Source organism: Syngnathus leptorhynchus, chromosome 17 (genome assembly GCF_054491065.1).
Source record: "Syngnathus leptorhynchus isolate UIUO chromosome 17, UIUO_Slep, whole genome shotgun sequence".
NCBI lineage: Eukaryota > Metazoa > Chordata > Actinopteri > Syngnathiformes > Syngnathidae > Syngnathus > Syngnathus leptorhynchus.
In genome coordinates, this window is record NC_141211.1 from 7545811 (window position 1) to 7562268 (window position 16458).

A 16458-nucleotide genomic window follows, 5' to 3' on the forward strand; every position below is an offset into this window, starting at 1 on the left:
CTTACATTTTAAGAAGCGTATTGTGTGAAATGTTTTTTTAATAGGAATTGTTAGTTTACAATGGTTCATTGTGTTTTGGAGTGTGCAGGGATGGTTTATTGAGTCATTTTTTTTGCAGGGATTCGACCAGCTTCGAATAGAGGGACTGCTATGCGATGTCACTCTTGTCGCTGGCGATGGCGACGAAGCCTTCCCGGTTCATCGAGCAATGATGGCCTCTTCCTCAGACTATTTCAAAGCCATGTTTACAGGTGGGTCCCAAATGACTCTGAATATTTGCTCCTCCTGTGTCATTCTGGAATAATTTATGCATCGATGATTCATTCAAAATCCTGTGAAGCTTTTTATTTTTTTTATTCATGAATTTATTCATGCTTTGACACAGTACCTTGTGAGAATCTGAATGCCAAGCCATTAAGAATAAGATGCGATAAGGCCCTTGATGCAGAATTATATATACCGAATGATTTCACAAAGTATTAATAGCAAATGTTTTTTTTTTGACACTTGGATGCACGTATAAAACAAATTCTGTGGAATTGAATTTGTTGCTATCCTAAAACAACAGACAGCATGGATCTAGCCGCTCACAGACCTGTCAGTTAAAGAAGCTTATGTATTAGTTGCGTCCTCTTTTTGCATAGCCTCTGCTTTGCTCCGATGCAGGTGGAATGAAAGAACAGGATTTAATGTGCATCAAGCTCCACGGAGTAAACCGAATAGGCCTGAAGAAGATTATCGACTTCATCTACACAGCCAAGTTGTCCCTCAACATGGAGAATCTGCAAGACACACTAGAGGCGGCCAGTTTCTTACAAATCCTTCCGGTGTTGGATTTCTGCAAGGTCTTTCTTATATCTGGGGTAAGCGAACGTGTGCGTACACAGTGCTTTATATTTTTACCAATTCTACAGTGCATTATTCTCAAAGCCTTTTTTTTTTTTTTCTTTATCTACCTATCTAGATAGTCAAACTGGCTTTTTGTTGTCAACACATAGCATATTCATTCATTGTAGATCCTTTCTTGATCTCACTTTGCAGGTTTCCCTTGACAACTGTGTGGAGGTGGGCCGTATCGCTAACACGTATAACCTCACAGAGGTGGACAAATATGTCAACAATTTCATCCTGAAAAACTTCCCCTCACTTTTGGGCACCGGCGAGTTTGTCAAGCTGCCTTTTGAGCGCTTGGCGTTTGTGCTGTCCAGCAACAGCTTGAAACACTGCACTGAATTGGACCTCTTCAAGGCGGCTTGCCGCTGGCTGCGCTACGAAGATAGTCGCATGGACTACGCTTCCAAGCTCATGAAGAACATCCGCTTCCCCCTCATGAACCCGCAGGAGCTCATCAATCACGTGCAGACGGTGGACTTCATGCGCACAGACAACACGTGCGTCAACCTTCTCTTAGAAGCTAGCAACTACCAAATGATGCCCTATATGCAGCCCGTCATGCAGTCGGAACGGACGGCCATCCGCTCGGACAGCGCCCACCTGGTCACGCTGGGCGGCGTCTTACGGCAGCAGCTCGTGGTGAGCAAGGAACTGCGTCTCTTTGACGAGAAGGCGCACGAATGGAAAGCGCTGGCGCCCATGGACGCGCCTCGCTACCAACACGGCATCGCCGTCATTGGCAACTTCCTCTACGTGGTGGGCGGCCAAAGCAACTATGACACCAAAGGCAAAACGGCGGTGGACACCGTGTTCCGCTACGACCCTCGCTACAACAAATGGATGCAGGTGGCATGCCTTAATGAGAAGCGTACCTTCTTCCACCTCAGTGCACTCAAGGGACACCTCTACGCTGTCGGTGGAAGGAATGCGGCTGGGGAGCTCGGTGAGTTCCCCCTCGTTGCACAAATTTAGACACTTCAATAAAAAGGACCTCTTGGAAAGAACGTTAAGACACACTGAGGCAATAATTAGAATTGTACATTGGTTGTTGCTACGGATGGGCGCATTCCGATACTAGCTGTCGGTACCGATACCAGCCTTATTTCAAGGTATCTGTACTTGTGACAGTGCCTCTTTATGATCACAAATTTATTATAGGAAGAATATAAAATTGCCATGATTTTGATTGAAGACATTGTTACAGGTAGGCAAAGTCATTAGAGCACACTGAGGTTTCTTTTTTTTTTTTATTGGTGCTCATCAGCCAGGCTCGTGATCTTTTTCCAACAAAGCAATCGCCAAAGCTATGCCTTTTTCTTCTTCTTCTTGCCTCTTTTCTTAATCCCCAGAGATTATTAGGACTAATCGGCCTCCGCAGAACACTTGTCGCTTGCCGATCCAATTACTGGGTTCTGTCCCCCGGTGTTTTGGACCAGATCTGAAGGTCACCAAAATACTGTGGCTCGCAATTCATTACTGCCAGTTGTCCCTCAGATGCCCACTGGTTCCATTAAGATTTGTGAGGGGCAAAAACCTGCAAGCTATTAAGGTCACACTAATCACAATGGGTCTTTTTTATCTGATAAATGCCAGTGAAAATAATGTTCTGGTGTAAATCCCCAATATTTAAGTGTCATTTCCAGATTGTTGCCAACTTTATGAAAACATCCTTGGAAACGAAATGATTTTGCAGTCGTATTATCTTCCAATTTCTTGTTTGCTCCCTGCTGATATGGTTTTTCGGATGCTCCTCCGGTGTTGTTTCAGCTCCCACACTGAGACGCTCCAAGGCCTCATTTGCTGCTGTTTGTCCTCCTTAGTTGTCTGACTCTTGACCTACTTTATACTAATACGTTTTCTTTGATCGCCTTCAAGCTACTGTGGAGTGCTACAACCCAAGGACGAACGAATGGACGTATGTTGCCAAAATGAACGAGCCGCACTATGGACATGCCGGGACGGTGTACGGCGGCTATATGTATATTTCAGGTAAGTTGCAACCATTTACTTTGTTGGAAAGCACGTGAAAAAAAGCAAATACATTTTTTTGTATGATGTGTTATTTCTACTGGCTGAGATGTCTCAAAAAAGTTTTCAGATTTACACGGTGGTCCAAGTTGGGGTTTTTTTTGTTTTGGTTTTGTTACCATCACCAATTATATTTGCTTCTATAATTGTGTTTTTAAGAACCTGCTTTAAGAGGTTCTTGGCACGCCAGGGACGGCAGCAGCTTCAAGTCTCTGCTTGCCACTTCTCAGTGGCTTTATAACACCTGCTCTTTTAATACGATGCAGTTGCCTGACAGAAGCTTTCCTTAATACGTCTTTATCCGAATGAAGCCATTTGCTCTCGCAGTCAATTGTTTATTTTAACAGTATGATGATTTTCTAAAAAGGTCAGTGTTTTAATACTGTTGGTAAGACATAGTCCTCACATTGCAACACCAAAACGAACTTTCTTTACCCCCCGTTATTCATGAAAACTAGCAAAAACATAAAATAACCTCCTTTAGCAATTTTTGTTTATTTAGCTAATTAGCTAAGCTAATTTATCTAAGTTAATTATCCAACCTGTTTGAGATTTTAATCAGAGATTTAAATATGCAGAAGAAATAACAAACTTGTGCTGCAGGAAATTATACAATTTCACTTTATTAGTAGAAAACCAACTATTTGATCTTTCTTCAATTGCTGCACAACTCAACAAGCCCAAATTTCACATTAATTAGATTTCCAAGTAAGTTGAGACCATGTCAGTATATCTCCTTTTTGTAAAAAAAAAAATGTTTTCTAATGCCGAATATGTTCTTCAACTCGGCAAAGTCAGCATTCACATTTGACCAAATGAACCGCACCAAAGTTTGTTTTTAACCAAATCAAAAGTGTTTTTTATGCAAGTGTGAACACAGTTGTTCACTTCATGGGATTGAAAACAGCATATCCCGCGCTATGGAGATGAGTCCTCGTTTCTCCCTGTGTGACTAATCTTGAGCAAATTTCTACAACGGAAGTGGAGGGGAGACGGGGGGGGGGGGGTGATAACTGGATGAAGTCTGTGTGGGAGATGTCACATGGAAGATCCTGTGTGTTAATCCGTACTGGCTGCAGGTACTGTGGATACTTTGTTCTCACAGCAACACACATGATGAGCCTTTTATGGGCTACATTTTTTGAAATCCTTTAAATTCACTCTACCTGAAATAGTTAAGAGGTTCTATCTTAAAGACATATAGCTCATCCCCACACTTGATTCATTCAAATATTACACAGTATTTTGTTTGTCATTAGAATTGTCCGAATTGTGTGGAAGCGCACTCTTAATCTGTCCTAAATTTTCCACTTCATCAAACAATGAAGCGATGAATAACACAGTGGTCACAGGACCACTAATCCGCTTTTAGCTGGGTACCTCTCGTTGGCTGGAGCCCGCAGGGTTGCATTGCTTCTGATACGTTGAAGCTTCATGTTTAGTGTAGCTGGATAAAAATAAAGATGCAGAGCATCAGGGAGATGGTAATGTTGCTGCACATTGCCGAATGTGCTTTTTTGGAAAGAGGAACAAACTGGATTTTAGGCAACACTGTGGAGTGGAGGCCTCGTTGGCCTCTCGCGCTATATTCTGACAGTCTGCTGTATGCACACTTGCTCCATTTTTTGCTCCTCTTATGTATTTCTTTATTTATTATTTATTCATCGCTCTTGTTTATTTAAGTATTTCAAGTAGTGCAGGTATTTGAATGCTCAAGGGCAGGTAAATGGCCAATTAGAGGAATTTTGTTGAACTAAGGCCCCGTAGCACCTTTGAGGTCTCGAGTGCGGGAGGCTGATTAGAGCCGCTGCGCAAGGTGATCCACACTGAAGTGCACTTTTGTGTTGGTCTGTCACAGCGGATAAGCTCCCGTTGTATGGCCGCGCCTCTCAGCTGTCTGAAGGTATTCTATCAGCTGGATGAACCTGACACATACACTCAGCCCACGGAGCGTCACAGCTCAAGCGGCGTGGCGCCGTTCAAGATGCGAGTAGTGGAGCAGCGAGAGCCGCGGCGCTTCTCAACCGCAACGCTGACGTTCCGAGGCCCTGCGATTGGAGACGTTTTTTTTTTGCCCTTCAGTGACCAGTCAGGCTCCAGTGGCTAAACTAACTCGCCTCAAATGACCGGTTTTAGTCAGATTTAACATTGTATGGAGTTCTTCATGAAGCGATTGAATAAAACGCCTTATGCTTGTTGTAGGTTACCCCGAGGTTAAGTGTGTTGTCTCTCACACAACACGCCTCCAGCAAGCAGTGGGCTGACTGAGGACTGTGCGAAGGCTGACTGTGCAGCACTTATATATCAAATCCGCCATTCTGGTGTACAGTCGTTTATTTATTGTAAGATCTCACAGGTTTCAGCCTCATAGCCTAAAATTGAACCTGACAATGTAAAAGATTTGTTTACGCTTGTGGGAAGACAGGTGAAAGATGAGTTCATCTGAAAGGAAAAGAAAAATGTATCAGTTAACCCTGACTGGATCCCCCCCCCCCACATGAGAGGTGTGGGTTTGTTATTCCACAACTTCCCACTCCTTTATAACTAGAAGTTCCAAAAGTTTACAACAGTGCACTTGGCGATGATAACACATTTATCATTTTTAGTCTGTTTATGGCAGGATTTTATTCTGATTATTACAATGTAGTGCTCCCTCCATTAAATTGGCAAATTTCCAATCAGAAAGACATCATGGTAACTGTGACGATCTCGTATCGGTCTGTTTTTTTATTTTTTTTGATCAGATATTAAAAGGTAAATATTATAAATACAATAATCCATTCTTTTTATTTTCATTTTTGATTAGAATTTGAAAGTGGAAAGGCTGAATGCTAGCTGCATTTCTCCCCAGTGCCCTCACTGTGTGGGCCAGTTTTTGAAAGAAAGTCTGACTTGATCACTTGAGTAGGCGCCACATCGCATGGCCGAAAAGGCGGCTCTAGAGTCTTCAATAGAGTGAGCACGCGATCTGTGGGCAGCATCCAAAGTGTTTTTTTTTATTTTTTTATTTTAATGCTGTTGATTCACCACAAGTCTTTGCTGCTCTCGCTCCGAGTCTCTCCGCCTGGGGGGGATGCGAATGGGACGGGGATGGGCTGGCTTCTACCCAAATGCATGCTGGGATTGTGTTCCTCTTTATTTTAAGCCTTCCCTGTAGACATGTCCTGTTTTTTTTTTTTTTTTGTTTTGTTTTTTTTCCCTCCCCACTTTGCCTCAGCTTTGTGCGTCTCGACGTCGACAGTCTGTTTTGTGCGTGTTTGCTTGAGCACGGTGCAACTCTCACTCGCTTTTGTAGTCTCAAGCTCACCGGAGAGTAAATGCCAAATGACGAGTTTTTTGTTCCACGTTCTTTATGGTACCACTAAATGTGTTTTTCATCTGCTTGCACAACACAAAAGAGAGCAAATGAGTGAGCTTGGCCCATCCCATCCATCACACATTGCTCCTCTGCGTTTGGCATGGAGTTTAATTAGCCTTCTCTTCTCGCTATAGGCGGCATCACGCACGACACCTTTCAGAAGGAGCTGATGTGCTTTGACCCAGATGCAGACAAATGGACTCAGAAGGCACCCATGACCACCGTGCGCGGGCTCCACTGCATGTGCACGGTGGGCGACCGCCTCTACGTAATCGGAGGGAACCACTTCCGGGGCACGAGCGACTACGACGACGTGCTCAGCTGCGAGTACTACTCCCCCGCACTGGACTTATGGACTCCAATCGCCGCCATGTTGCGAGGCCAGAGCGACGTGGGCGTGGCCGTGTTTGAGAATAAGATCTACGTGGTGGGCGGATACTCGTGGAACAATCGCTGCATGGTGGAAATAGTTCAGAAGTACGACCCCGAGAAAGACGAGTGGCACAAAGTGTTTGACTTACCCGAGTCGCTCGGCGGGATTCGAGCCTGCACGCTCACCGTGTTCCCGCCCGACGAGATGTCAGGCTCGCCATCCAGAGAGTCGCCGCTTTCAGCCCCTTGATGAGTGATTGGGGGGGGGGGAGCCCTGTTTTGGTCACACCCCCATAACCCTTAACTCCCCCAAAAAACATATATAGACATTGTTTGCACTTCCCTTTTGGACTAAGTCAGTACTGCGTCCCTCGGTCCTACAGTTCCTCAAGCGGTTAAACCTACACACCGCTACACGAAAGGCAAGCAATTTCCACCCTTGTGTTGCATACTCGGTTTGTATCGTGTCATGAAGTACATTGACGTGAAAAGGGACTTTGCAAATCAACTTTTCTACCTGAATTTGCCGCCTGTCGTATGTCTCCAGGCGCGTTGCGGAGGAAAAGGTTACCAGGACAAGCTCAGGGCTCGGACCAGGCCCGCCTAAAAAGCACTCCTTCGGTTTTACTTTCCTGCGATTGCTACTAAACTGTCAACAAAGTGGTGTTTTCTAAATTTAATAAAGTTTTCAAAGTAAGTAGACAATCGTGGTATCATTAGCGGTAAAGGATTTACATGTTGAGATTCTTCACTGTGATTGATTGGAAAAATTCCCAGTGACACCTGTCAGCTGCAGATTGTTTACCACTGGTATAAACAATCCGCTGGAAACTGGCTCTCTCCCTCTGCTGGCACCGTGACAGATGGAAACCTCACCCAGTCTGCCCACCTGCTTCCCGCCGATTAAATCCTTAATAGCAACATATGGTGTCCGAGACGAGCATTTCACGCTGTTACCGGGAACAAAAGGTTTGTGTAATCATAAGGTGAGTTTGGTCCAAACCGTTATATCCTCATTATACTCTCATTACGGCACATTACTGTCCAGCCTCTGATTTCACTTCATTTGGGGCCTGTTGTGCGCTGAATAGATTGCCACAAAATTAGGTATACCTGCACTAGCTACACCACAGGTGTCAAACTGAAGGCCCGGGGGACAGATGTGGCCCTCCACATCGCTTTATGGCTCACTAAATTGTCAGTTGCAGGGACAGTTGTGTGTAATGATATGGTGGTGTGACTATACATTGATATTGTTTTCACAGCCAGCGGCCCTCTGAGGAAAATGGTGATGTGGCCCCTGCTGAAAATGACTGTGGTTCAAAAGTCCTGATCTACAATATCAATCAGGTAACCATTGAATCCTGAATCGCACCGATTCCCAACTAATGTGCTGTGATCGGGAAAAATTTGAATTAAACGGCAACTAAAAATGGGGCGGGGTGGAATTGACCCGCCCCCGACCACTACAGTAGCGCTCCTGATTCTCACAGAAATGATGCCTTAATAAATATATAAATTATAATAAAAGATCAATGCAAGGTCACTACAGAAAAAGGACTGAAAAACACAAAGAAAGCCTTTTGACAGAAATCTTTAAGGGAATGCATGGACACTTTCAAAAAAAAACCTTTTCATTTGAACTGCCTGAGTTGGAACTGCACAGTCACAGTCTGTAGAGTTCCACCAAATCCCAAAGTTTGTGCAAGCCAGTGTCAATATTACATGATGCTGCCTGTTTTTTTTTAATGAAGAGAGAAGACAAAAGAAAACTAGATCAAGCAAGAAAAAAAAAAACACGTCCTCCCTGGTCTGATCTTCCTTTCATCATCTTTACTACCTGTGCTTCTTGGTGAATTTCATCACCACTGGTGGCCTGTCTTATCAAGTGACGAGATGTACGTGTGTCTACATCGTAACACATATTTGGCACGCCACGTTTTCTGTAATGCAGCCAGGAAGTGACCCAGATTGTCCAGCCTGCTGGGTGTGTTTACATGCAAGCGCCCTGATGACATTGTCAGTCAGGAGGCATATCTGGGCAGCAGCGGTGAGGGAGGGAGGGAGGGAGGGAGGGAGTGGGACCGATGGCGATGGCTCTTACTGTAACTAAAGCTCCGACCTCCCCCATCATGATGAAATACTCCGCAGAGATGCAGATCCTCGTTGTCTTCTGACTGTGTGCGCGACCGTGTTAATGGCTATTGATCCCAGCGGATGGCAGACAGCCAAAGTATCCCAATGTTACTCCCGTCGCATAATTGTATTCATTTCCTTTTATGCACTCAATCCAAAAGCTGTCCGCCATTATTAAAGCCTACATGCTTCACAGAGGTTTACATGTTTTTATTAATCCTCTTTAATGAATATTCATAGGTCAAATTTTCGGTTCCCTGTGAATGTGCAGTGAATAATCCGGCCCTGATTCATCTTGACTTCCAACACCAGCTGGATTGCAGCGTGCGCGTGCGGCGATGCCAGAGGTGGTAGCGGTAATTAGGATTTGTTTTTCTTCAACATCTGGCCGTGTCACAGGCCTAGATTTCATTTTCTACGCATGGCTTCTTTCCTCAATTTGCAAAGTGTGCTTGCTGTACTTGTTAACTGGAGCATCTCTTCACTGACTTTGTACAGATCATCCTTTTCATGCAAGACGCCATGGAGCTTGTGTTCATGTTGCATTATTGCTGTGCTGCCGCAGCAATGTTTGCTTTCTGACGCCATCCAGATTATTTCCACTTGGTCGGCCTTGCAGTCTTGATTTTTTTATAAACTTGATGCCTCCCGATTTAGCTGTCAGTCAAGTCAGTAGTCATTTGCAGACTTGGAATAGTGAGATTTCCCTTTGACGCTCTGAAATTGGGCCCAGCGAGAACAGCTGCTCTGCTCGGGGGGGGGATCTCGCGAGGTTAAATACAGCTCTGGCTTCATGTCCCCGCAGGTTTACCACTCGGTTAAAGACCCAAATGGCAGCACCTGCTCAAGTCCTTTGGCAACCCAATGAGGTATATTGTACTTGTATGAAACTATTGAAATAAACACGTCATATCATTTATTCTGCTCATTTTACATCAAAATTAATCACAGCGAATGCTATTTAGGAAATGATTCTAAGAGGATTAAGCATAAATCAGGAACAAAAGGTGAACCTCATTCGGTATGGGTGACTTTTTGTTCAGCCTAACAATTTATTGCTCTAAAATATTGGTCTTTTTTAATTTGATTAAACAAATTTTAGATCCTGAGGCAAAATGCAATTTATCGTGATCAAAGATGAAGATCATGGACAGAAAGACAATGATTTTACCCGCGTCATTACATCATCATCTGTAGATCACATATGTGTTATTTGAGTGGGAATAACAGATAGCTCATGTCCAATTGTTAGCATGTGGGTGTGACAGTCTTGATGGATAACTCAGGCTTTTGCCTAAATGTCCCTGTGTACAATAGCAGGTTGCCATGGTTACCTGAATTTCTCCGCACATGAAATGAAAAAGCACTGCTGTCCTGCTTGCCTGGCAGGCAGTTGATGGAAAAAGTCAAGCAAACGATTGAAACGTCTCTTCACATGCGATTTAAAAAAAAAAAAAAAAGACACGACAGCAAAATAATGGTGCAAAATGATATTCCCATTAGATCAACTTTTTTCCATTATCGCTGATATGATGCCTTAGGTGCTTAGGAACTCACGCGACATTAATGACCTCTAGTGATCCTAATGAGAACAGGACGACGCTTTGATTGCCATTGAAGCGGATATAAAAGGTGTGTGCGTTACACACACATGCGTAACAAGCTGACATGCAAACTCCCTCAACATAAATCATCCGACATACTCTCAGAAGTTAATCCTCTTCATGTTCACGGTCATGGTCTGAGCAGAAACATCCACAAGAATAAAATCCATTGGTTTCCTCCTTCACCCTGTTTAAACTCTCAACTGGTAATGTGTGGTGCAGTTGAAAGAAACTGACGTTACAGGATGACCTCATTGTAACAAAGTCCCCGAATGGATGTTGACCTACTAAGAAACGTTTTATATGCCCTGATACTGGCAACTGAGTAAAGCAAAAACAATTAATTCTATCATTTATTCATCTGGGCAAATGAAAACTGGTTGGTTATTAATTGGATTATATTTAGGGAAGAGTCTGTTCCACCTTACAATAAGATGGCAATGATTTATTTAGGTCATTACATAAGAGTGACCTGCCTTCTTTCTACTTGCCAAATAATGAGCTATTATTTGTAAATTTATTAACTAATTTATTTATGTGTCTGTTATTATTATTATTATTATAAATATTATTAATTATTTGTTAACTAATGCTATCTAAGTTGCCTTTGAGACTTTTCTGTCGGGATTTGTATAAATTGAATGTTCATTATTCTGCTACAAGTGATTCTGACAAGGCCACCAAAGGCATTTTATAGTGATATTGACCCAGTAACTCATTAGTAATTGGTCCTTGCATAAAGCTCAGTTTCTGCACATTGAATGAATGTAAGACCAGACAGAATAGTGAACTCTCGAGTAAGGCTCTTCTCTTTGTTGTTTATGCATCATACTTAATGATAACATGCAGGAATTCTAAATTGAGATTTGGGGCCTAGTCATTTTAGGTTTTAACCGTAATTGTGTGTACACTATGTTGTCACTGCCTCCCTCACATTCAAACCCTGAATTATTAATAGTCTGCCCAAATTCACTTTAGCTCAAAATGTTGCCATGCTATGAAAAAAATTCAAATGAACGGATGCAACCAGCAGAGAGCAGCAAAGATCTGACAGCAGTAGATGATGAAGAGTGGTAGCCAAGACTCGCTGCCACCTCACTGCATGTTCCTAACACAGAACACTTGCTTGAGCAGCCATTATTGCAACAATGCAAAATGAACAACTGTTACTCATAAGCCCCCAGATTACAAACACATGAATACACAGCCACTTGCGTCACCGTGAGTCACAAAATCGCAGATAAAGAAGGAACTTGGTGACACGTACACACAAACGCAACGTATCTTTTGTGAGGCAAATTTTTATCAATGCAATATTATCCGTGACAAAACTCTAGCTGATTATGCGAGTCACATTTCTGATGAATGGCTGAGTCAGACATGATTGCTGTTTGAGACGTTGATACTCGTCCGTGTTGCAAAATGTACTCAGGGAAAGAGCCACCAGCCCAGTGACGTGCGGTGAGGTTCACGGCCTCCCTTGCCTCCTCTGACCGCACGTCTCTGCACCAGCCGCAATCTGCTTTGTTTACTGTCTCGAGATGCTGGAAATGACAAACAGTCCACAAGAGAATATAAACGTGCTGCTTCTCATCTTATCTGCACACATTATGTGCCTTGTGACTCCTTGTGATATTTTAAATCTGACTCTTGCGGTCAGCTGACCAGCTCTAGCTTAACAAAATGGCTTTGATTCTTTTTACTGGGCAACGTGTTGCTAGGTGGAGTTCATCGTGCTCAACCCCATACAGATGGAAGTTAGTTGACAAGATAAACCGGAAAATATGAAATAGTGGAAATTCTTATTATGTCAGCTTAGTAACGGAAGACTGTGAAGTCTCAGATGAAATGAAACAAGCCTCATGAAATCTATACCCGCTGGAAAACTAAAGTTTAACCACAGCTGCCAAAACAACGGCGAACACTTGAGCTCAAACTTCCGACAACATGACAGATGGAGCAACACACCCATTGAAAAACTTAAGTAACGGCGCACACACACAGTTGGAGTGGAACGCTGTTTAATAGTCAGAAGCATTAAGAAATGTATACAGTGCAGTAGTCAGAATCAAGCCTTGTTTGGTGTGCGTTTCTTAAAAAAAAAAAAGATTAAAAATCGCATATTAACAAAATACAAATCTCTCGCAAAGCATGCAATCAATGCCACCAATATTTTCTGACATTATAAATACATTCATTATGTTGATATAATACTTTCAACATCTTTACTGTACAAATGGGTTTACTCTGGACAAACAACCCTGCTATGGTTTTGTTTTTTTAATCTGTCCCATTCAGTATTTAGATTGCTTGTGGTGTCTGGAGGTCCGAACTCTACATGCAGAAACATGCACAGCACTGGTTTATGTAAAAAGAAATGTATCTGTAAAATGTGTCATCACGGATTTATTTTTCCTCTAAAACTTGGCAAAGGAATTAGCACCTATACTTCACTCCCACACATTGTGAACGGTTTCTCGCTGTCAACTGTTTGCATGGTGAAAAAAAACACTCTCCAGGCACTTACTTGCAAATGCACAATCTCATTTTAAAAAATCGTGTTTTCATGATTTTACTGTCGACTCAATTGTTTTTTATTCTATTGTTCCACCCACCTAGTTTCTATTGCGTATCCTGTCACACAATGCAATATGTATCATATATATATATGTCAGATTATTGCCCATTCATTTAAACTGTCATGTTGTTGTTTTTTTTATAGTGAACTCTTTTTGTAGGGGCAGTATATTTGATCCTTGTCAAGATCAGGCTTTTTGAGAAATAAAGAGAAAAGAGCGCTTTTGTGGCTGCATTTACAAAGAAAAACACTTGTTCCAGTTTGCCCTCAAAGGTGTCTCATAAGAAATTGTGTCTTGTCATTTAAGTTTCAGCAGTGCCTCTGACGGAGATGCTGTTTTGATGCTTCCTCTGCTGCCGGCGCCTCCAGAGCAGGAGAGCCAGCAAGAGGAGCAGCAAGAGAGCCAAAGCGCCTCCTATGAGCCCTGCTTTCAGAAAGGAGCTCCGGTCCTTGGGCTGGTACATCATACACGAGGCCTCGCTCTCTCCAGCGTCATTCAGCGCCACCAGGCAAACCTCGGAGACGTTCTCGATGAGGCCCAAGCCTCCGCTGCGTTTGTCCTTTCCAAACATCTGCCTCTCGATCCCGCCAACCGTCACCCTGTAGGCTTTCACAAAGGATGAAGGAGCACACCAGCCGAGGACCACGCTTGACCCATTCCACTTTGCCGTTCTCAGAAAAGGAGGCTGGGGTGCCTCAAGGTGAGAGGTTGACCCCGGACACAAGCAGTGATTGATGATTGAGAGCTCAAAACAATCGGTCTGGTCCTCCTTGCAGGGGTTGTAGTCACATTTCTTCGAAGCTCCTCTGTGTGTAGACGCAGCCGCAGCTGCAACGGTAGTAACGTCCTGGTCGATGTCGTAATATTCATCCGGGGGGAGCTCGAGGGATTCGGAGGGTCTCAGTAGTCTCGTCCGATTGACCTCCGGCTTTGGTTTTGTTGTAGGCTGTGAAATGGAACCACTGAAGAGAAGCAGGCAAATAACCATCAAGGGAACATGTCTGCTGGCAGCCATCACACAACCTGGAGATGCTACAAAGAACATACCGTCAGTATCAATAAGTAATTATAAAAAAAAAAAGAAACATACAAATTGAATTACAGGATTTGAATTAACACTTTTATTTATTTTTAAATCAACCCAAGAGGCTATTTGTACTTAAGTACAAACTGTCAGTACACGTGCCAGCTATGTCAAACAGTAAGGCAAAAAGATTTTTCCCGCCTCGCTTGTCAACTTAAATCGGGAAAATTAAGCATTTCTCCATATGGAACTGCTTTTTTTTTTTACTTGGAGGTGCATGTAAACATGAATATTTAGTGGCGGGATTTAAAGCGGTGTATTTGTATCTGCTAGGATTAATCCTCACATGTTAATCTGTCTGTCGGAGGTGGCTCACACTAATTCAACATTCCAGACCGTATTGCACAAGAGATGTTTGGTGAATGCCTAGGCACGCACACACACACACACACACACACACACACACACACACACACACACACACACACACACACACACACACACACACACCCTTGCGGGACACAGTGCAGCCCAGTCAGCTGGATCCACTTACAGGAAAGCTACCCGTGCGGAATTCTCACAATAAATCAAAACAAATATCTCGAATACTTCTGAATACAACTTGTTTGATTGCACAGGAAACTTATTTACCTTTTCTGCCTCTGTGTGTATTTCTATAAAGAGCAGTAAAATGTTGGTGGGGGAAAATAACTTACTTGTTGCTTGAGGAGGTTTGGGTGGTTGATATGCTTTAAGAAGCTCCTCGCACTGCTGTTTTCGGTCCTCCACTTGCTTCCTCACTTGCCTGCTTCTCCTTTATGTATTCTCCTCTCCCTAATAACTGCAACCTCCCACACTCCCCCCTCTTTGTGGACCCTTCCACCTCCCTCCCCATCAGAGTAAAATGAGTGCATGCTTTTGGAAGTCTTTTTACACACCCCTGTTGCCATGTTTTGGGGCTATAATAAAGGAGACCAGGAGATATAATTTAATAATTTTTCCTCATAAATGTGACCTGAAGGAATGCCAAAGAGTTCAACGTTGTGTGTTAACTCTCATTCAACGTTAGTTTCAATGTGACGCGTTGAATATACAAATAAATACTACATATACAAAAAATGAACCATACAACCGCATCCCGAGTTATAAGAGGGTGTGCACACTTGTGCAACCACTGAGTTATTTTAATTACCGCTCTTGAAAACATATTTTTTCAATTGAGTTGTTAAGGTCATAGATGACGTAACATTTTATAACCTTTACTACTTAATGTTGGAATAAGTTTTGAAATGAATTTTCATAACCTTGTTTATATCACAAAACCATGGAATTTGGACAAGGGTGTGTAGACTTTTCCACTGGAATTTATTTCTGATTAAGCCACCGTAGGCAATTTAGCTGTACTCCTTTGCACTCTTCACATTTTGAAACATCCGTTATAAAAAAAACGACTCACTTGCTAATGACCTCTCATTACCTTAAAGGGAGGTTGGGAAGAAAAACAAAAGAAGACTGCAATGCTTTATTCATGAACGATTACTCAGTGACTCCAGACTGCCACTCATGCCTCGTTAGACCTCTCACCTAAATAAAATGCGTGACTTTGCCTGGAACATCCCGACAACGTCCAAACAGAAACGAAATGCAGCTGAGGGACATCTGCTCACCAAATACAGGAAATAAACCAGATCCAACTTGCAGGATGCCCAGTTAAACAGAACATCTGCCTCTTTTCTTTTGCAAACTAGAGGGCTAGTTAAAGGAGTGATGTTGAAAAATTCAAGGAGATAAAAGCCAGCCACTTAGTTTAATAGCAAACTTGATATTTATAAGCAAAGTGACACGTCAAATATTCCATCTTTGTGACATTCAAAAACAAAATGATTCATTGGACTGTCCTCATTCGGCCCCGTGGGTCCAGTCAAATACATCTGTCTTGTACCACAAAATTTCATGGCGATGACCTGATTTGGGCTTGTCTACACCCCACTCCAAAAGTATTGGAACATTTCTTTGTTTCTGCTGTTAACAGAAAACATTTGAGTTAAGCATCGAGCTTTCCAAGTATTTAGATTTCTATCCATCCATTTTCTATACCGCTTGTCCCCACGGAGGTCGCGGGCGTGCTGGAGCCTATCCCAGCAGTCATCGGGCAGTATGCGGGGGACACCCTGAACCGGTTGCCAGCCAATCCCAGGGCACACAGAGACGACAAACAACCATCTGCACTCACACCTAGGGGCAATTTGGAGTGCTCAATTGACCTACCAAGCATGTGGGAAGAAACCGGCGAGCCTGGAGAAAACCCAGGTGGGCACAGGGAGAACATACAAACTCCACACAGGGAGGGTCGGAGGTGGAATCGAACCAGCACTCTCCTAACTGTGAGGCGAACGGACTCACCAGTGCTCCACCGAGCCGCCGTATTTAGATTTGGATCGGTAAATAGCCAAATTTACCTAA

General features: G+C 43.1%; 2 protein-coding genes across 5 annotated transcripts in view; one reads left to right on the forward strand and one right to left on the reverse strand.

Moving 5' to 3' along the window:
- Positions 1-7349, forward strand: part of klhl13 (kelch-like family member 13) — a 16783-nt gene extending 9434 nt beyond the window's left edge. For 3 of the 4 annotated variants that reach the window (XM_085936258.1, XM_085936256.1, XM_085936257.1), the window contains 5 exons: positions 119-251; positions 667-863; positions 1042-1837; positions 2770-2883; positions 6415-7345. In XM_085936258.1, coding sequence (XP_085792384.1) covers positions 119-251; positions 667-863; positions 1042-1837; positions 2770-2883; positions 6415-6902 — 1728 coding nt within the window. In that variant the 3' untranslated portion in view covers positions 6903-7345. Of the gene's footprint in view, positions 1-118; positions 252-666; positions 864-1041; positions 1838-2769; positions 2884-6414 lie in introns of all 4 variants that reach the window. The other variant, XM_085936255.1, reaches the window with a different exon arrangement.
- A 5060-nt stretch (positions 7350-12409) lies between these two features.
- Positions 12410-14809, reverse strand: LOC147043553 (LRRN4 C-terminal-like protein). The gene is made up of 2 exons (XM_085936261.1): positions 14712-14809; positions 12410-14003 (listed from the first exon to the last, which is right to left on the reverse strand). The coding sequence occupies exon 2, from the start codon at positions 13984-13986 to the stop codon at positions 13273-13275; it is 714 nt and encodes a 237-aa protein (XP_085792387.1). The 5' UTR covers positions 13987-14003; positions 14712-14809; the 3' UTR covers positions 12410-13272.
- Positions 14810-16458: the final 1649 nt, after the last annotated feature.